This window comes from Castor canadensis, chromosome 7 (genome assembly GCF_047511655.1).
Source record: "Castor canadensis chromosome 7, mCasCan1.hap1v2, whole genome shotgun sequence".
Lineage (NCBI taxonomy): Eukaryota > Metazoa > Chordata > Mammalia > Rodentia > Castoridae > Castor > Castor canadensis.
Genome location: NC_133392.1, coordinates 59260738 through 59282423, shown reverse-complemented (window position 1 = coordinate 59282423; position 21686 = coordinate 59260738). Strand labels below are relative to the sequence as shown.

At 40.6% G+C, this 21686-nt stretch overlaps 1 protein-coding gene and 1 non-coding gene across 13 annotated transcripts in view; both read left to right on the top strand.

The window, feature by feature from the left end:
• Window positions 1-21686, top strand: part of Rufy2 (RUN and FYVE domain containing 2) — a 44064-nt gene that overhangs the window by 17126 nt on the left and 5252 nt on the right. For 7 of the 12 annotated variants that reach the window (XM_020186650.2, XM_020186651.2, XM_020186649.2 and 4 more), the window contains 6 exons: window positions 227-394; window positions 1781-1878; window positions 4313-4432; window positions 10743-10872; window positions 11929-12023; window positions 19236-19284. In XM_020186650.2, coding sequence (XP_020042239.1) covers window positions 227-394; window positions 1781-1878; window positions 4313-4432; window positions 10743-10872; window positions 11929-12023; window positions 19236-19284 — 660 coding nt within the window. Of the gene's footprint in view, window positions 1-226; window positions 395-1780; window positions 1879-2624; window positions 4094-4312; window positions 4433-10742; window positions 10873-11928; window positions 12024-19235; window positions 19285-21686 lie in introns of those variants that run through there. The other 5 variants (XR_012449730.1, XR_012449729.1, XM_074079000.1 and 2 more) reach the window with 2 other exon arrangements.
• Window positions 21265-21366, top strand: LOC141425374 (small Cajal body-specific RNA 11). The gene has a single exon (XR_012450426.1).

The window sequence follows — 21686 nt, the reverse complement described above, 5'->3', positions numbered from 1 at the left end:
GGAATTTAAACTAAGGGCCTACACCTTGGGCCACTCCACCAGCCCTTTTTGTGGTGGGTTTTTTAAAGATAGGGTCTCACGAACTATTTGCCCAGGCTGGCTTTGAACTGCAATCTTCCTGACCTTTGCCTCCTGAGTAGCTAGGATTATAGGCGTGAGCCACCAGCGCCTGGCAATTTTGACATTCTGAAGTAGCACGTGACTTGAAGATGTTTTGAAATTTCAGGATGTGGAGAATGAACTTTCAGTACAAGTTAGTATGAAACATGAGATTGAACTTGCCATGAAGTTGTTGGAGAAGGATATCCATGAAAAACAAGATACTCTGATAGGTCTTCGGCAACAACTGGAGGAAGTTAAAGCAATTAACATAGAGATGTATCAAAAGTTGCAGGTAAATAGTGCTTCTAAATTCTTTACATTGCTAGAAATGGAACCCAGAGCCTCACATGCCATGCAATGCTCTGCTACTAGCTACCCTCTCCCCGCCACCCCCCCAGCCCAGTTTCTTTCTATGTAGATTTAAAGTGAATATTTGTAGGAAGGTTTTGCGGTACTGGGATTTGAACTCCCTGCATCACAGTTGCAAGGCAGGTGTTCTACCAAATGAGCCACTCCACCAACCCTGTAGGAAGATTGTGTTTTTTAAGAGATGACCCCGTTTTAACTGTCGCATACTGGTTATAAAAGTTTTTTTTTTCCTAAATGGAAGCTTAATGCAATGAAAATGTATCAAAGAACAACAACAAAACCCTATCTGAACTAACTTCCCTCCCTTCCCTTCCTCCTCCTCCTCCTCTCATTCTCTCATTCTTTCTTTCTTTGAGTGGAGGGCAGAGGAGTGGGGTTTGAACCCTGGCCTGACACATGGTAAGCATGTGCTCTACCCCTGAGCTCTCTCTCATGCCTGAAGTTTTTTTTTTTTTGGTCTGGGTTATCAGTCTTAGGGCTTTGTGCATGCTAGGCTAGCCATCTAACACTGAGGTACGTTTCTAGCCCATTTTTGGTTTCTTGAGACAAGGTCTCTCTGTGTAGTCCAGGGTTGCCTCCAATTCAAGATCCTGATGTCTCCAACTCCTGAGTCCCTGGGTTAGATGCATGCATCACCACACCCAACTTTTTTTTTTTTTGGTGGTGGTCATAGTGGGGATCAAAACTCACCCCCCGCCCGACCCCCCGCAGTCTCTGCATGAGTACCTGGTGTGTGCTAGGCAAGCACTTCATCCTGAACTACAGCCCTGGCCCCTTTTGTTTGTTTTTTTTGTGTGTTGCAGGGGAGGGTTAGGAAACCCAGGGCCTTGTGCATGCTAGACAAGCACTGTTCCTCTACACGACATGATACTCCAGCTCCTCTTTATTACAGTTTAAATGAGGGTTAGTGGTATTATTTTTTATCACAGAATTTTGTTTTGTTTTGTTTTTTTGAGATAGGTTGTGCTACATAGCCCAGGCTGATCTGTAACTCACAAATCTTCCTGCCTCAGCCTCTCAAATACTGGTTTTACAGGCATGTACCACCATGTCTAGCCAGAATTAATATTTTTTATTACTTTTATTTATTTATTTTTGGCAGTATCAGGGTTTGAACTCAGAGCCTCACACTTGCTAGACAGGTGCTCTACCACTTGAGCCATTCCGCCACCCACAGAATTAGTTTAATGTCCAAATTAATTCTGCCTGTTTCAAAGCAACAATCTCACTGTAAGATACAAATAGGAAACTTATAAACTTTCAGGTATATAAGTCAAAACCACTATAGCTTTTATGTTTTTATAAACAGGGCTCTGAAGATGGTTTGAAAGAAAAAAATGAAATAATTGCCCAACTAGAAGAAAAAACCAATAAAATTACTACAGCCATGAGGCAGCTGGAACGAAGGTACCGCACCTCCAGTGTTAGCTGCTTCTTCTCCCTCCTCCCTTTTTCTCATTCAACTCTGACTGCCACAGAAACAATTAGAAAGATTCAGATTAGGGCATGGTTTTGTTTTAGCCGAGCAGGGCTTTTGCTTTTTGTTTAGTTGTTGCATGGAATCAAGTTGCTTTGTATTAGGCTGATTGATTTGAAGTTGCCATCTTGCAGAATTTTCAAAAAGGCTTAACAGCAGCAATTTCATGTGGTTCAATCTATAACATAAAACAAACACACAAACAAAAATCTGAAAGAATTAAAAATCAACAAAAGCCATGGTGGGATTGTCCCAGATTGATTTCTATGCATATTAATTGTCATACCCTCTGCCACTCCCGGTCTCTTTACCTGAACTCCAGCGTTCTGAACAGCAACTTAATTTGGTTTCTTTGAGCTAGGACACTCAGCCTAACCCAAGATAGAATTTTGTTTAAATTGAATTGTTTTATATTGGCATTTTTCACTTTTATTATTGGAAAATGTAATGTACTTCCATTGCCCTGTCATGTTGATGTCAACATATGTCTTACCATTGCTTTCTTTGAATCTGCTTATGAAAAACATAACTATTAATGCTTTATTGACATGAATATTCTTTTATTGACATCCTCTTTCTTCTTTTTTCTTTTTTGTTTTCTTTATCCCCATTTTTACATTTTGGACATCTTTATTACCTTTTTCTGTCTTTGATTTCTGTCCATTCCATTATGAAGTGACAACGATTTGTTAACTCAAACTAGGACGATTGCAATGTCATTGGTGAAATGTGCCAGCAGTGACACACAGGACCAGTGCAAGCTGGTCAAAGATATATCTTTCTGAAAACCACGCTTGTTAAGCAGACCGAAAGAGAACCCATAATTTTATAATATATTAAATTACAAAAGAATTTATGTTCTTAAGCATCCTGAAAGGTCCTGGGAGCCCTGTGCACTTTGTGGTCAGTCGCCATGAGTATACTGCCGTAAAGCACAGAAGGTGCAGTTGGATTTCCCTCGGACCTCAGCATGAGGGCCCATTTGAGTATTGACCATTTGGGGTCGAATCTTCAAATGCGATTTTATCTTTTTAGCTACTTTTTGATGGCAGATATAAAAGCATTGTTTAAAAATACATTAATTCCTGTTTTCACAACATATTGGCTCAGATACTTCTCTGTCCATTGGCCAACTCTGCCTAGTGGCTCCCTTACTGATCTTTAAGTGTTTGAAAATAGTTTCTAACCCAGATTGGCCATCACTCTGTGCTTTAGCATCTCACCTTTCCAGTCCCCTCCAGCCCTCTTCTGTGATAGCACAACTTCAAGGCCTACCTCACTCTGACTGATGTCTGGTAACCTTAGAGAAAAACGGGCCCACTTCCACCACCTTAATATTTTCATTTAAATTTAAACTCTGAGATAATGTAGATGTTCTTCTGCTTTCCTTGGAGACAGCATTTATACTCCTGACATGTGTTAGGTTGCCCCGTTAGTATGATTTTAAGGCAGGAAGGAAGAGGCAGGAGTTTTTTGTTAGTTGAACAGAAGTTTCTCTTGTGATTCCAAACAAGGAGATAATGACCATTGAATCCTGGTAAATATTTTCTTATAAAACATTAAAATGAAGTCGTGGAAATCCTGATGGCCAAGGGAGGCAGGGAGTGGAGCTAAGCCTGGGGAGAAGCAGTGACTTTCAAGTAAAAACAGAAAAACTGAAGAGCAGAACATTTTTAGCTAATTTTTAATAATCACTGGTGAGAAATAAAAATATCTAGAGAATGATGCCAACTAGCACTAAGTCCTTTTTGAATCTTAAAAATATACATATATATATACACACAGATATATATATATATATATATATACACATACACACACACACACATACATATATCTTTGACATAATTTAGTAAGTCCATAAAAATCTGATAGCAAGGACTCTGCTGTTATTTGGAGTAATTGTAGGTCTTTGCTCTTGGCCTTGTAGCACACTTGATTCCTGGCATATGCATCTTAGCATAACATATATAATGGGTGACTTCTTCACCTATTGTACTATGCTTTTTTTTGGTTTTGTAAAAAAGCAGTAACATATCTGTTAAACTTTGAAATTTGACTCATAATGCTTACACAACTGGTAAAGGCTGTATCGCTTTGCATTGTTAATCACAAACAAGAAATAAAACAAATTTGAAGATAGTATTCTGGGCATATTATATGTTGTATGGAAAAAAAAAATCACAAAACAATTTCTAGACATTGTGTGGCTCTTTCACGTTTGAGTTTGTGAGTTTCCCCCCAAACTTTGTTTTCATTTAGAAATGTTTCTATTTCCCCATTTTTCTTTTATTTGTCTTCTTCACCCTTTTACACCCTAGTTCTAGCCTCAGTTTTACCCAAAGTTGATTTGAATTACACCAGATTGCAGCAATCAGAGAAGGCGCAAATGGAAGCTGAAGGTGAGGACGAGAAGTTTCTACAGGAATGTCTGAGCCAATCCGACAGTCTGCAGAGACAAATCTCTCAAAAGGAGAAGCAGCTGTGAGTATTTGCTCTTGAAACAAAAACTTGTATTAGCATAATTCCCTCCCAGTTTTTTTGCAAATACCAAAATTTTATTAATCCAATGATGCCAGCTAATATGTTCACTTTAAAAATTAAAGAAAAAATTAGACTGAGGACGTAGCTTAGTGGTCATGTGCTTGCCTAGCGTACCTAAGGTCCAGCATGGAACAAAAATTGAAAATATAATTGTGGTGACACATCTTCAGTACTTTTATTGTTTACTAAGTTCCCTCAGCTCTCTCTTGCTGTCTCTGCTAGGAGAGTTTTCTTCTCTTGTTTAATATTAATCTGATGGCCATTAGATACTGAGTATAATAGGCTTTTATAACTCCAGGGAATATGTTATCAAAAAACATGCTGTGTTCTGAGAATTTTTTTTTTCAGTTTTGGGGATTTAACCCAGAGTCTTGTGCATGTCAGACAAGCACTCTACCACTGAGCCACACCCCCTCAGCCCTTCTGAGAATTTTTTTTTTTTTTGATACTTTATATGATCTATTTATCACCAACTAGGAAGGATGTCAGTATATGTCACGGAGTTAGTGCAAGCTTGGAAGCCAGGCATGGTGATGCACATCTGTAATCCCAGCACTCGAAAGGCTGGGGCAAGAGGATCATGAGTTTGAGACCAGCCTGGGCTATATAATTAGACCCTGTCTTCAGAAAAAAAAAAAAAAAAAAGCAACTTTGTATACAGATTGTTGAATTTGATTACATTTTAAAAATGAAGTTAAAACATGTATGTGTATGTATTTATATGTAGTTAGAAAAGTTTTGGCTTTGTGGGTGTTTTCTTTTGTGGTGCTGGGGTTTGAACCCAGGGCCTCACATATGCTAGGCACATGCCGTATCACTGAGCCCAGAGAAGAATTTAAAGAATAGATTCTGGAAGAAGAGTGTCTCTGGGGAGTGATAGCAAATTGGTAAGAGCATTTTTTAAAAACTTTGCAAACCTCTGTGTTTTTTCCCCAGTAAGTATGTACCACTTTTGTTATTAAAAGAAAATAACAATGAAAAAATAGAAATCTGTTAACAGGTCTTACAATAAGACAAATTCCATATGTGATGAGTAAATTATTAATCTGCCTTTACATCTACTGTATCCTTAGTGATTTTCTCTCTAGTATTTTTGTTAATTATAGATGGTCCCCAATTTAGGATGTTTCAGTTTTGTTTTGTTTCATGTTGTGTTGTTTGGTTTTTGAGACAGAGTCTTGCTGTGTAGCTCAGGCTGACCTCAAAATCAGTCCCCATGCCTCAGCCTCTGGATGCTGTGTGTTTATAGCCATGCATCACCGTGTCTACCTGTGAGATAAGACTTTTTGACTTTTATGATGGTTTGAAACTATACTTCCAACTTGGTCCTTTCCTGGGCTTCTGCTAGCCTCTCACCATGCTGGGCAGCATCAGGGAGCCAGTGACTCCCACAAGAAGTTGAGGGTAAACTCCTAACACTCCACAGCATTCTGGGTTGCTGAGCGATCATGTATAGTAGGTTAGGTGGATGGTGGTTTTTGTTTTTTGTTTTTTGGTGAGAGGGTGTCACTTGTAGCCCAGGCTGGCCTAGAACTTGAACTCCTCTTGCCTCTGTCTGAGTGCCCAGCTGGTTAGGTGTGTTAAATGCATTTTGACAATCAGTATTTTCAACTTGATGGATTTATTAAGATGTAACCCTACCATAAGTTGGAGAAGAGCTGTACTGAGGAAAGATATTTGAAATTTCCAACTATAATTGTGTATTGTGTATTTCTCTTTTCAGTTCTACTTGTTTCTGCTTCCTTTTATATCTAGTGTAATTCTGATATATTAGAGCTTATATCTATCATCCTTTTACTTATTTTGTTCTCTGTTTTTCGCTCCTATATTTGATTTTTTCCTGCCTTCTCTTGGGTTACCTGAACAGTGTTTAGAATTTCATTTTGGCTGAGCATGGTGGTTGACTCCTATAATCCCAGCTACTCAGAAGGCAGAGTTGGGAAGGATTGAAGTTCAAGGTCAGCCCAGGCAAAAAGTTAGTGAGACCCCATCTCAACAAACAAGCCAGGCATGATGCACAACTGTAATCCCAGTGATGTAGGAAGATGGGTAGGAGCTTTGGGATCTGAGGCTAGCCCAGGGAAAAAATTTGAGACCCTATCTGAAAAATATCCTAAAAGCAAAAAGGGCTGGAGGTGTGGATCAAGTGATAAACACCTAGCAAGTCCAAAGCCATGAGTTCAAACCCCAGTATTGCCTAAAATAAAATTAAAAAAAAGTTTGGTATATCTATAGTGATTTTGAATGTTTTTTACACTCTCCTTTTACTTTATAATTTGCTTAAATTTTTCCTATATATAGAAAATAAAATCAATTAGAAAATTTTATTTATGCTTCAACCATTAAACATAATTTAATATTTTTTATTTAATTTTAAAAACTTCCTTTTCTATTTGTGTGTGTGTGTGTGTGTGTGTGTGTGTGTTTTGTTTTGTTTTTCATTTTTTGAGAGTAGGACTCGATATGTAGCCAAGGATAGTCTGGAACTCACTGTGTAGACCAGGCTGGCTTTGAACTCAAAATCCTCCTTGTTCTACTGCCAGAGTGCTGGGATTACGTGCATGTACCACCGTGCCTGGCTGGTTTTGTTTTGTGTTCTAGGGAATGAATCCAGGCCATGCAAAGCAAGCTCCCTACCATGGAGCCCCACCCCCAGTCCATCTCCCCATTTTTCTTTCTTCATTCCTGAAGTACCAAGTTTCCTTCTTTGTATCTAAAATTTTCCCTGGCTATCCTTTTAGCATGGGTAGCTGGGAATAAATTCTATTTTACTTTAAATTCTGAAGGTTATTTTCATTGGGTAAAGTTTATTTATTTATTTATTTATTTTCGGTACTGGGGCTCTAACTCATGGCCCAAGCCTTGAGCCCGCTCCCAGCCCTTTTTTTGTGATAGGTGTTTTTGAGATAAAGGTCTCACGAACTATTTTGCACAGGCTGACTTCGAACCGCAGTCCTCCTGATCTCTGCCTCCTGAGTAGCTAGGATTACAGGCGTGAGTCACCAGCACCTGGCAAGGGTATAGTCTTTTTAGAACTTGAAAAATGTGCTTTCTTGGCTTCTGATGAATAAACCCTGTCAATTGAATTATTGTTCCTCTGAGGTACCATGTCATTTCTCTTAATTGCTTTCGAAATGTTTTTTGTTTCTCTTGTGCTGGAATTGAACAGGGCTTAGAGCATGCTAGGTAAGCACTCTTCCACTGAGCTACATCCCAGTCCTTTCAAAATTCTTCCCTTGGAGTTTTCCTATTCAGGGTTTGTGCAGCTTCTTGAAGCTATATGTTTATGTCTGACAAAGTTAGGAGAATTTTAGGCATTATTTCTTCATATATGTTTTTCATTTTCATTTGTTCTTTTCCCAGTCCTTGAGAATGTCAGATCTTCTCTTTATAGTCCCAAAGGACACCTGAGTCACCTCCACCAAACTGTTTTCTCTTTGCTCATTGTTTCTGCTGTTCTGTTTTCACATTCATTCTTTCTTTCCTATTACCTTCATCCCTCTGTTGAGCCTATCCAGTGAGATCATTAGAATTTTCAATTGTAAGATTTCCATTTGACTTTTTTTTTTTTTCTGGGTGGGACTGGGGTTTGAACTCAGGGCTTCATGCTTGCAAATGCTCTACCACTTGAGCCATCCCTCCAGGCAATTTTGCTCTGGTTATTTTGGAGATGGGGGTTGGTTCTCAAGCAGTATTTGCCTGGGTTGACCTTGAACCTTGATCCTCCCAGTCTCAGCTTCCCATATTGCTAGGATTACAGGTGTAAATCATTGGCGCCTGGCCCTTTGACTCTTTTTTATATTTTCTCTCTTCTTTGTCTCTGCTTGCTAGGGCTTCTTATTTATTCAAATGTCCTCTTTATTGGTCACCGCAGTATTTTTATCATAGCTGTTTTAACATTATTGTTGGATCACTTTCATCTGGAATTACAGGCCACATTGGCATCTGCAGGTCTTTTTCAAGTTGAGATTCTCTTGGGTCTTAGTATAAAAGATGAGTTTCAATTGCACCACATGCACTTTGGGTATTATAAGCTCTGGGTCTTACTTAAATCTTCTGTTTTAGCAGAGACCTTTATACCTGGTGGGGGTGGGAGCCCAGGACCATCCGACATAGGATGGAGAAAGATGCCTGATAACTGCTGGGTGGGGATTCCACCTGGCCTCCCCTGACTCCGCAGCCAAGGGGAGTTGTGCCTCCGTTACCATTAGAAAGAATGGAGTCCAGGCTCCCCTAGGATTCTGCCCCAGCCTGGAGGAGAGAGGGAGAAATGCCTCATTATCAGCAGGCGGAGATGGAAACATAGGCTTCCCTGTTGGCTGTCTTTGACACTGCAGAGTGGGCCAGAGTTCAACTTTGCCTTAGCTTTCTGTGATGGTAAATGCTGTTTTCTTTTTCTGTAGCGCTGGGGTTTGAACTCAGGGCTTTGTACTTGCTAGGCAGGCACTCTGCCACTTGACCCACTCCACCAGCCCTGTTTTGTGTTGGGTATTTTTTTTTTTTTTTGAGATAAGGTCTCATGAACTATTTGCTGGGGGCTGGGTTCGAACCACGGTCCTCCTTATCTCTGCCTCCAGAGTAGCTGGGATTACAGGTGTGAGCCACTGGTGCCTGGCTTATGGTTATAACTTAAAACTTTTCCTTTTTTTTTGGGCAGTGCTGGATATAATTGAATGCAGGGCTTTGCACATGTCAGGCTGTAACACTGAGCTACATCACAGCCTTTCTTTGCATTTTCATTCATTTTTTTCTGATTCTGGATGATGAGGCCACTCAGTAGGGTCTTATTTACTTTGGCTATTTTGGCATTAGTAACATATAACTGTCCCTCTGTATTCCTTTTAAATTTGTAGCAAAATAGTGTTTCAGGTATCTCCACTCTTTGACCTGAATTATAAAAACTAAAATTTTTGCCACTAGAAAATATGTGGCTATGGATGGAAATGCTAACAATGAAACCACAATAAAAAGTGATGAAAAGAGTAACACAAAAACATTAAAATAATACTGTAATGCTGTGGTATTCTCATTATTGTGAGACAATTACTAGTAAAGTGTGAAGTGTTAGAAATTGTAATATCAGTATGTGGACCTTACTTCTCCCCACTCGTGAGAGGTGGTTATGGATATTATCTTCTTGGCCAGTCTGAAGTGTAGCACTTTGGTTACTTTTGTTAGGAGCTGCCCTGTTGTAGAAGGACGTAGGAGTGCATCTAGATGGGAAGTGCATTTCCAGGTACTGTACACCCTGCTCAAAAGTCAGCCTGCCCCTGCATCTGGCCTGTAACTAGTCAGCTTCCAACAGTTGTCTGCAAATTAGCACTTTGCACCAGGGCTCATTTTCCTATACTGATACTATTATTGTTATTATTATATTATTATTATTATTATTATTGGGAGTACTGGGGTTTGAACTCAGTGCCTTTTGCTTGTTAGGCAGGTGCTCTACCACTTAAGTCATGCCTCCAGCCCATAGGGGAATAAATTACTTTTTTTTTTTTTTTTTGGCTTTTTTGTTTGCAGTACTGGGGTTTGAACTCGAAGCTTTGCATTTGTGAGGCAGACACTCTACTGCTTAGCCACACCTCCAGCCTATCTGATATTACTGATTTAGCAATAATTATATCAGAACAATCCTTTTCATTAGTTTGCTGTAAAAGAATTTTCCATACTGTATGTAGAAAGGTAAATAATGAAAACCTTTAACCTTAAGCTAGGTGTGATGGTGCACCACTCCTTGAGGTGGAGGCACTAGGACCAGCGGAGGCTACATAGTGAATTCCTGTCTCAGAAAACCAAAAAAACACACAAAACTTAAAAACCTCACCTTGCTCTCTTACTCCCATTCCCAAGATGTCACCAGTTTTGTTGTTGCTGCTGTTTGGCGGTACTGGGGTTTGAATTCACGGCTCTGTGCTTGCTAGGCGTTCCTCCACCACGGGAGCCACCTCCCTCCCAAGCAGTTTTCATAGTATGGTGTGTGCCCTTCTAAGGCATTTTCAATGCTTGTGTAATACTTATGCAAATGTAACAAATGACAGATTATTGTTAAGCAAGATTTTTTTTTGTAGCAAACAAATGAATTGATACTAAGTGACCAGAAAACCTTGTGCTACTGAACTTGTTTACCAAAGAGCATTTATGAAGGAAACTGTCTAAAGATATGCTCTCCAGACGCAGAAGCAACCAAGCAAAATAATGCTTGTGATGTGAGAAACACTGAGCATCTGTGTCCTATTTGTCATTCAAGGGCACAGCTGGAGACCGATTGGAAGATTGAGAAGGAGTGGAGGCAGACCTTGCAGGAAGATCTTCAAAAGGAGAAGGACGCCTTATCTCATCTTAGACTCGAGACCCAACAAATTCTGAGTCTTAAAAAAGTAAATAGTGGTAAAATGTTAAATATTGTACCTTCACAAGTGTTAACTTATTTAAAAAGAAAATTTACATAATTAATATTTATATAAGGAAATGGGATATGCCACTCATTTTAGGAAATATCAGTAGGGAGATTAAGTGAATGGAAAATAGTTGATACATAGAGTAGCTTAGAAAAGGGCTTCGAACACATGCTGTCTTTCTCTTTTTCTTTTTTTGTAGTACTGGGGTTTGAACTCAGGGCCTTCACCTTGAGCCACTTTACCAGCTTAAGGAAATATAGGCCTCAAAATGACCACGTGGAGAGGAGTGATCTGGCCAAGAGATTCTTTATTGCCGGGTGGGAGAGGGAGAGAGCAGAGAGCCAAGAGAGAGAGGGAGAGAGGGGCAGGGGCTTAAATACCCCTCAGTGAGATTCAGCATGATCTGATTGGTTAGGATCTTATGGTTCATGCTGGTTGGAGGTTGGGGCAGAAGGAGGATTCAAGCTAGACTTGAGGCAGGACCGTGACCCTGGGAGGCAGGACCATAACCCTGGAAAACAGAAGCTTAAGGGTACAGTAAGAACTGAAACCTATCGGCGCCATTATTGCCAACACCAGCCCTTTTTTGTGATGGGTTTTTCAAGATAGGGTCTCAAAAATTATTTGCCTAGGTTGGCTTTGAACCATGATCCTCCTGATCTCTGCTTCCCGAGTAGCTAGGATTACAGATTTGAACCACTGGTGACCAGCTTTTTTTTTTTTGGCAGTACTGGGGTTTGAACTCAGGGTCTCACACTTGGTAGGCAGGTACTCTACCACTTGAGCCACTCCATCAAACTTGGTTGTTTCTTGTAGAAAAGCAGGACATGGTGGTGTACACCTGTAATCCCAGCATTTGGGAGGCTGAGGCAGGAGGATCAAGAGTTGGAGCCCGGCTTGGGCTGTATAGCCAGATCCTGTCTCAAAGACCCAAAATAACAACTTAAGAATATTTTTCCCCTAATTAATGGTATATACAATTGTAGAGCTTCGTATTTCTTTCTCTTAAATTGCACTTTTCTTACTATTTTGAAGGAGTTCCTTAAACTCCAGGATGAAAACCAGCAGTTGAAAAAAATATACCAGGAACAAGAGCAAGCTCTTCAAGAACTTGGCAACAAACTGAGCGAGTAAGTTTCTCTGGTTTCTTTCAACTAAGTGGTCATGGACTCTTAGGAAAGTGTGAGTGTCCAAACCAATTAGACAGAAAGGCTTCAATACAAGAAAAATGTATGAACTATTTAAGAAAAACAAGTAAATTCTAAAGATTAAAAAATTAGACTAGTCATGGCACCAGTGGCTCATGCTTGTAATCCTAGCTACTCAGGAGGCAGAGATCATGAGGATCATGGTTCAAAGCTAGCCAGGGCAAATAGTTCGTGACACCTTGTCTTGAAAAAACTCTTCACAAAAAAGTGCTGGCAGAGTGACTCAAGTGGTAGAGCACCTGCTGTCTTTTAGACTGGGATGGAAGCAGCATCGTGAAAAGTAGAGGTGGTTTTTGCACCTTCTGGACTCGGCTTACAACGTGGTTCTAGTGTAGTAAAATGTCATTGGGATCCTGCAAAGACCAGAAAGGAGAAATTGTGTGCTGCCTTCTAGCACTTTCCTCCTCACTCCCTGTGGCTTGTGCTTTGGGTAGCAATCGCTTTATGTCCCGGTTTCTGTATTGCCAGGTATGTGGGCTAAGCTTGGTGGGAAGGTTTTGAGACAGGGTCTTGCTAGATAGTCCAGGTTGGCCTGGACTTCAGTCTTCCTCCATCAGCCTCCTCAGTTAGCTGGGATTTTGATTATAGGCATGGACCACCATACCCAGCATATCACCTTTTTTTTTTTTTTGTTACTGGGGTTTGAACTCAGGACCTCACACTTGCCAGGCAGGTGCTCTACCATTTGAGCTGTGCCCCCAGCCCATGTCCTCTTTTTTAACATAGAAAAGTAAAACTAAGAAAGCTACAGTGGGCTATACTCCAGTTACCTATATAAATCTCTTTGATGTTGATAATTAAAAAATTCCAATGGCATGAAAATCTGCAAAGAACAGGTACCTCCCTCCTCCCAGATGTCATTTTCCAAAGTTAACTAACCTCAAACAAATCAATATGTAAGCATCTTGACATACATAATACATATGATTAGTTACAAACATACAGACATGTATTTGTAAACATTCAACTCAGTAGCAGTCATACCAGTATGGAGACTTATTGCTAAAGATGAGATTCCATTAAGGGGTATTGCACTTGGTTTCCAAGGAGTATAGTCATTTACTAAACTATGAAAGGAACACCAGCTGTCATAAAGGTAGTGCTGGCTTTGTCTGTAGCTTTTCAAAGAACAGTCTGCATTGTGGTTCTGTTAAGGAACATACCAACACCAACCTGGCATCTATTTATTGAGTACTTGGAGCCAGACCCTGTGTGAAGTGCTTGTGACTTTACTTCCCCCTTTGTCACTTGACAGATACTTAGTGAGCTTCCACTGTGTGCCAGGAATTGTGCCTGTAGAGATGAGACCATGAACATCCTCACAACAACCACCAGTATTTACCTTGCAAGCATAAAAGTTTAAGGCAGGTGGAGTAGCTCAAGTGGTAGAGCGCCTGCCTAGCAAGGATGAAGCCCTGAGTTCAAACTCCAGTACCGAAAAAATAAAGAAGGAAAAACAAAACCATAGTGGAATAGTAAAAGAAGAAATATGTGTTACTTTTACTCACCTACCACTCAGTACTAGAGCCTTTATAGTTGAATTAAAGGCACGGTTATTTGCGTATCTAGGGGCTGCCTTCAGACTGTTGTTATTTCCTTTAGCCTATTTCATCGCTTCTCAGATTTTAGTTGCAGGAAAATTACTGCACAAGGTTGGATAATCTCTCTCAATCTCTGAGCTTCCAGGCAGTGTAAGGAATTTTCAAGGCTATTTGGACTATTAAATGTTTTTCTTCTGTGCTGACAGCCACACCTAACAGCTGTGTAGCTCCGCAGTCTGCTCGTTCTCCCATGGATTGAGGTTGTTCTTAAAGAATGTGTGTTAGAGGGTTTTCCAGGAGTGCACACAGATACTCCGTAGGATGCGTGTGCTGCACACTGTGCATGTAGATGTTGATAGGTCTGGACACGTTCGATGGGTTTTTCTGAACAGTAAGTTCCTAAAGATGACGTGCTGGGCACAAAAGAATGTTTTGATAACATTTTGATAGTGTCAAATTGCCTTCCACATCCAGTCTGTAGTGAGAAAGAGGGTACCTGTTTTTACCATTCTAATGGTTAAAAATCATACTTGATTTGTATTTCTTTTAACCACAGGCCAGGTTGAGCACCTATATTTATTTGTGTTCCATTTCTATTTGTAGTAAACTACTGTTCAGATGTTGTACACATTTTTTTTATTTGTCTGAGGCTGGACTCAACCTTGGAATTCTCCCCCCTCAGCCTCCCAAGTGCCATTTGCCCAGCTTTGTGGATCATTATTTTATCGACTTGCTCATTTTTAATGAGATCATTGGAAATTGTACATGGTGCACATCTTTTTATCCTTGTTTACCACTTATCCTCTTACTTTATGATATGCATATTATTTCCTTGCTAGTGTTTTTTGGTGGTGGTGGCACTGGGATTTGAACCTAGAGCTTCACACTTGGTAGGCAGCCACTCTATCTCTTGAGCCATTGCATTCCACCAGCCCTTTATTTTATTTATTTTTTTTTGTCTGCTGGATATTTTTGGCTTGGGCTGGCCTTGAACCAAGATCTTCCTGAGCTCTGTTTCTTGAGTAGCTAGGATTATAGGAGTGAGCCACCAGCACCAGGCTAATATTTGAATTTTTTTTTTTTTTGACGGGACTGGGGTTTGAACTCAGGGCTTCTTGCTTCCAAACAGGCACTCTACTGTTTGAGCCACACCTCTTGTCCATTTTGCTCTGTTTTTTGGGAGATGGGATCTCTCAAACTGTTTGCCTGAGCTGGCCTTGAACCATGATCCTCGTGATCTCAGCCTCCCAATTAGCTAGGATTACAGGCGAGAGCCACCAGTGCCCAGCTTGAATTTCTATACTGTAATCATTTTTCAGAATTTTCCTTTATTGCTCTGAGTCAGTAGTTCATAAAATATGGGTAGGTAGCACCGGTTTGGGTCAGAATATATTTGTGCAGTTTTTTCTTCCTCAGTACTGGGGTTTGAACTCAGGGTCTCATGCTTGCTAGGCAAGTGCTCTGCTACTTGAGCCATACCTGCAATCCAGGGTCAAACATATTTTATCCTTTCCTAACTCTATTGCTCTTTGTAGTGACCTTTTTTTTTTTCCTGTAGTGTGGTACTTGGGATTGAACTCAAAGCCTTGACCACTTGAGCCATGCTGTCAGACCTTTTGCTTTTGGTTTGTTTCTCAGATAGGGGCTTGTGCTTTGTGCCTTGGCCAGCCTCATCCCAATCCTTCTACCTCCGTTTCCTGAATAGCTAGGACCACAGGTGTGCATCACCACACTCAGCTTGTTTTTGAGATAGGGTATCACTAACTTTTTGTTCAGACTGGTGTCAAACCATGATTCTTCTGTCTCCACTTCCTCAGTAGCTGGAATTACAGTTGTGCACCACCACACATGACTTGCAAGGCTAAAATTTAAAGCCAGAGACAGGATCAATGGCTCCTATCATTTTTTCCCACATTTACCAACTTATTTGCTGAAACACTTTTACTTCTTTCTCTTAGTCCTGTATGTTATCAGACTGAAATAAGTAAAAACAATAAATTCCCTCCACCACACAGGATACTAAATATTTCTTTCAAAAACTTGGTGTTGGAGCTGAGCACCAGTGGCTTATTCCTGTAATCTTACCTACTTGGGAGGCTGATATCAGGAGGATCATGGTTTGTGGCCAGCCCGGACAAAGTTCGAGAGACCACATCTCCAAAAGAAGATGAACAAAATGGACTGGAAGTGTGCCCCAAGCATTAGAGCATCTGCTTTGCAGGCATGAAGTTTTGAGTTCAAATCCAATTCCTCCAAAAACAAAAACAAAGACCAAAAAATCCTGGTGTTGGATGGGGGTGCAGTGGCTCACACCAGTAGTCCTTGCTACTCAGGAGCTAGAGATCAGGAGGATCGCAGTTTAAACTTTTGCTTGGGCAAAAAGTTCATGACACCCCATCGCAATCAGTAAGCTGGGCTCCATGTCAGGTGCCTGTCATCCCAGGTTATGAGTGGGGTAAAGAGGAGGAGGGAGGATCAAGGTCCAGAGATAAAGGGAAGCCCCTACTTGAAAAATTCTTAAAGCAAGATGGGCTGGAGGAGTGGTTCAAGTGATGAGTACCTGCACAGCAAGCACAAAGACCTGAGTTCAAGCCTCAATCCCATTAAAACAGAAAACCAGGAAATTTGTGGTGGTGCGGGACTCAGGTTAGAGCAGTGCTCTCTGTCTTTGTCTGGTGCTGGGGATTGAGTGCTGTGCACTTGGTCGCTGAGCTAGGCCCCAGTCGGTGTCAGTGCTTTTTAACCTTTGCTCTTTGTTTGCCAGAGCTGGCTTTAGGCTTTGTCAACCATTTAGGTCATATTTTAAGTGGTATTGGGAGTGTCATAGCATATGGAAAGGTTTGAGTCTTTTAATTTTGTTAAAAAGAAAAATTAAAGTTCAGAGTTGGGTTTTTTTGTTGTTTTGGTGGTACCGGGGCTTGAACTAAGGGCCTCATGCTTGCTACTCAGGTGCTTTACCACTTAAGCCATGCCTCCTAGGCTTTTTTTGGTTTAAGTAATTTTTATGGTTGGGTCTTGAGCCCCCTTAGCCCCATCTGGCCTGGACCTTGGTCCTCCTATTTGTACTTTTCATGTAGTTGGGATGAAGGTGTGTACCATCATGCTCAACTTAATGGTTGAGATGGGATCCCAATAACTTTTTGCCCATGGCTGGTCTTGAACCATGATCTTTCCAGTCTCTGCCTCCCAAGTAGCTGGGATTACAGGGGCAAGCCAGTGCTCTTGGCTTAGGTTTTATTTTGACCTCCTCTGTGCTGTTTTCATAACAAAGTCAGGATATGTTCTCACACTTGCAATACATGTTCCTAAGTAAAAGCTGATTAAAATTAACAATATAGATAATTTTCTTCCCTTTTTAGAACAAAGAGAAGATATTCTTTTATAATATGATTATTGAAACTGTAACTGATGCCCCTTTTCTTGAGGACCTTTTGGCAATGTGTTGTAGGGAGTAGTCATTTTATGAATGAAAGTATCTAATTGAAAATATGTTACTAAGCCAGGCCCCAGAGGCTCAAGCCTGTCATCCTAGCTACTCAGGAGGCAGCGATCAGGAGGCTCAAAGCCACCCAGGGCAAATAGTTCAAGAGATCCTGTCTCAAAAATACCCAACACAAAAAAAGGGCTGGTGGAGTGACTTAAACGGTAGAGTGCCTGCCTAGCAAGTGAGATGCCCTGAGGTTTTTGCCCCCAGTACTGCAAAAAGAAGAAAAAAAGAAAACAAAATATTAATAGCAGTACATTTTCCTAAAGATAATATTTTCTGTGGCAAATGGCAGTAAGCTACTTTAATTCCATACTGGGGTTTCCTATTAACAACACAGTGAAACCGTTGCCCTGGGCCGTCATTCCCATCAGGGTCAGTTTGTCCCGAGGCACATGTGAGAAGGAAGCTTGGTTCTTCAGACAGTGCTGTTTTCACAGTGCAGGCTTTGTCCTGGTTATGTCCTGCCTAAGAGTTAGTGTGAGCAGTGCAGATCCTAGCAGGGTTTTGTGCCTCTGGGGCAGGACCATGTGCAGGGCAAAGGAGGTGCCTCTTGCTCTGCCTCAGGAGCAGAGACTTTGGTGTTTTTTGAGACATTAATATTCTATGTACCTTTGTGCAGTAATTTAACTTCTAAGTAGAGATACACAGATGTTTTGGTCAGTTTCGTTTTTTTGTCCTGCCCCGTGAGGATTAATTCTAGACATGCACTCTGCCACTGAGCTACACCCACAGCCCAGTCGTTTCAGTTTTAGTTTTAGACTTTCTTTTTTTTTTTTTTGAGATGGGGTCTTATTCTATTGCTCAGGCTGACGTTTGAACTCCTGAGCTCAAGGGATCTATCTTCTTGCCTCAGTCTTCCAAGTAGCTAGAACTACAGTCATGTGCCACTGTGCCCATCCATTTCCATTTTTTTCTTTTTGTCTGTTTTTTTGAGTCAGGGTGGCAGGATGCCCAAGCTGGTCTGGGACTCCTGATCTTCCTACCTCAGTCTCCTGAGGGCTGGGATTACAGGTGTGAGCCATCACAGCCAGTCTTCCATTCAGTTTTTATTTATTTTTGAGATATGTCTCACTAGGCTGGCTAGAAATCACTGTTTAGCCTAGGCTCATCTTAAACTTGAGATTCTTGTGCCTCGGCCTCCCAAGTGCTGGGATTATAAGTGTTTACTACCATGCCTGGCTTCCCTTTTCATTTTAATGAACAACTTTTGTGGTGAGAAATTTGAAACAAGTTTAAAGTTCAACAGTAGATAATTATTCAAGGTATTTCATATTTTTTCATAGTATATACTATGTAACTATTTAATATGATGTAGCAGGTACTTGGTGACAGCTTTAGCATTCAGATGCTGTCCAGGATATATTGCTATGTAAAATGAGCAGGTTTTAGAAAAGTATGTAGATAATATTCCATTTAAAATACTTACTCACACACACTCACTTATATACACTTACACACACACTCTCACATAGACATGTAGATATTATCTCTGGGTAGTGGGGTCCAGGTAACTAAAAATTGCTTTTAATAATCTGCATTTTCATTAACACATATTTCAAAAGGTAGAAGAGTATCACTAGTGTGTCTTCTATGGTATTTTACTCCTTAACACTTCTGTGTCTGCTGAAGTGCATACACTAGTTAGGATGTGCGCTTTGGTACCACACAGACTAAGGTTTGCACCCTGGCTTCCCCAGGTACCATCTCTGTGACCTCTTACAAGTCACTGTACCCCATGAGGCCTTTCTTCATCTTTAAAGTCGATTTTTGTGAAGATGAAATGAGATTATACATGCAAAGAATATATAGCACAGCATTCGGCACACAGTAAACTGAAATGATAGCGATTGAGATTGTTATCATCACTGGGAAGTGTTAATATTTCTTAAGTCAATTTGTAAATCTGAAAAATTCATTTTTGCTTTAGGACATTTAGAAAATATAAAGAAAATATGAAACACTGCATTAGCCAGAAAGAATCATTATGATCTAAAATTATATGTAATTTTATTTCCTATGCAAAATCAATACTTTTGTAATAAATTACTAGGTGCTCCATATTTAAATATTTGTAGTAAAATACGGACCTGTTTGTAATCTTTTTAGGTCCAAACTTAAAATAGAAGATATAAAAGAAGCCAACAAGGCACTGCAGGTGAGTTGTGTTCTCCTGGAGAAGGCCACTAAATACAGGGGGGGGGTCTCCAAAGGCCCTGCGGAAACCCAAAGCATTTTAGGACTTGGGTTAGTGCTCAGTGGGTAGATAAGGCCCTAGCACTGAAGGGGTAAAAATATCCAAGGTGTTTTTAATGAGTCCCAGGCTAGATAGAGACAGAAGCGCTGAGCAGGGAGCAGGGACAGAGTGCCCCTCTCCCTCTAGTATCCATTAATAACCTTCCTGATAGACATTGATCTTAGAAGTAATTGTCATTCCTTGTAAACTGTGGCATGCTAGAGTGGCATGCCCCGTTCGCTTAAGAATCCCAAGTGTCTTTGCAGTTCGTGAGTGAATGCTTATAATTTAGTAGTTTTTAACTTTTAGCACTTTCCCCTTCTGAAATGGGCTTATGATTCTGCATACAGTTACTTTGAATATGGAGTATGTTAATACATGTCAAAGTGGTTAGTACCATTTTATCAGTATATGGATGGAAAGATGTCTGAATGAAAAAACCTTCTACAACATGGGAGAAAATAGTGCCTGTTAAGCACTTCAGTGACGGTTGGCTTCCTTGCCCCTGGAGTACCTATTTAATTTTTATCAAAACATTATATGAAAGTAGTTTTTAAAATAATAGTTCTAGAGCCTGGTGTGGTGGTGCATACCTGTAATCCCTGCTCTTAGGATGCTGAGGCAGAATGATTGTAATTTTGAGGCCAGCCCAGGGTACACAGTAAGATGCTTTTTCAAAAACAGCTGCCTGGGACTGAAGCTCAAAAGGAGAGTGCTTATTTAGCAAGCATGAAGTGCTGGGCTCGTCCCCAGTGCTGCTAAACAAAAAACAAAGAACAAAAGAATAGTGCTAAAAAGACTTAAAACACAGCAAGAAACAATGTTTTTGTTTTTTTTCCTTCCTTGTCCCTTACCCAACTCTAGCTCCTGCTACCCAAAGGGAGCTACTTTAAATTCTAGCTCCCCTAGCATTCTATATTTCTGCATAATGTGCAGGTCATACTGTTTGGTGTTTTTCGTTGTTTTTTTGGTGTGTTTGGAATTTGAATCCAGAGCTTTGTGCTTGAGAAGCAGTCAGTTCTGCTCGAGGCACACCTCCAGTCCATTTTTCTCAGGTTATTTTGGAGATGGGGGCCTGAGAACTGTCTGGGCTGACGTAGAACCTGATTCTGCTAGGATCACTGGTGCCTGGCTCATATTGTTTGCGTTTTTGTTCTTCCCTTGGTACTGGGGCTTGAACTCAGGGTTTCATGCTTGCTAGGCAGGCACTCTACCACTTGAGCCACTCCACCGGCTATACTGTTTGCTCATCAATTTTAGACCTAGTTTTTGACTTAATGTTGTGGATGCTCTCTCTTACGTTGCCCTTTCTTCACTGTCCTCTTCATGTAAAGTTTTTGTTTTTTGTGGAATGACTATTAATATTGTTCCTTGGCAGGCCAGGTACTGTGATATTTTCTCATTAGAATTACTTTTTATTTTCTCTGGAGTTAGTAATGACCTTTTGTTTGAGTATCAGAGCATTCTCATGCCTTTTAATGCCTGTATAAAATGCTTCTTGAAGTTTTTCACCTGGTAAAATGTATCAGGTAATTAGTTCATTGTTTTTTCCTTAGAGTCATCTCTCTAGATGTCTCTACTCTCCCGCTCATTTCTGGCCTGGTTCCCCGTCCTGACATTTCCCTTTGCTGTTATTCTTGGGAGTTCCCATTACCCTTCTTTTTTTTCTTTTTGAGTTACTGGATTTTGAACTCAGTGTCTTATGCTTGCTAGGCAGGGATGGGTTTTTTTGAAATAGGGTCACATGAACTATTTGCTGGCTTCAAACTGCAATCGTCCTGATCTCTGCCTCCTGGGTAGCTAGGATTACAGGCGTCCAGCTCCTTTACCCTTTTGTGGGAGCTCCTATTGGCTGAACCGTGTAACTTCTTCCTTGGGTTTCTCCCTTACTGGTAAGTGAACTTGTCCTGGCTCAGCTGTAACAGGACACAGAGCAATTTCCCTCCCAGTTTAGGAGGGCAGTCCTGAGAATAGGGCTAACTCTTAAAGGCACAAGAGGACAGTTTAAAAGAAAAAAAAAACAATGGTGAGTGAAGGTAGATTCTGAGAACTTGTGTATCTGAATGTGACTTCTGTTCTTGTGCCTCTTTTTAGGCGATAGACCAAACCATCATTTAAACTATCCAACTTTCATTCTGTGTACGTTGTGTGTACAGAATAGTGCACGTACAGTACAACTTGGGTGCCCCATACTTACCTGCACCTTAGAAGCCCCAGCATGCTTCCTGATTGCAGTCTCCTTCCTGTAGTAACTTTCCTCTATTTTGTGTTAATCGTATTGTTTCTTCTCTGTATAGTTTTTTCATCTTTCAACAAAACACCTA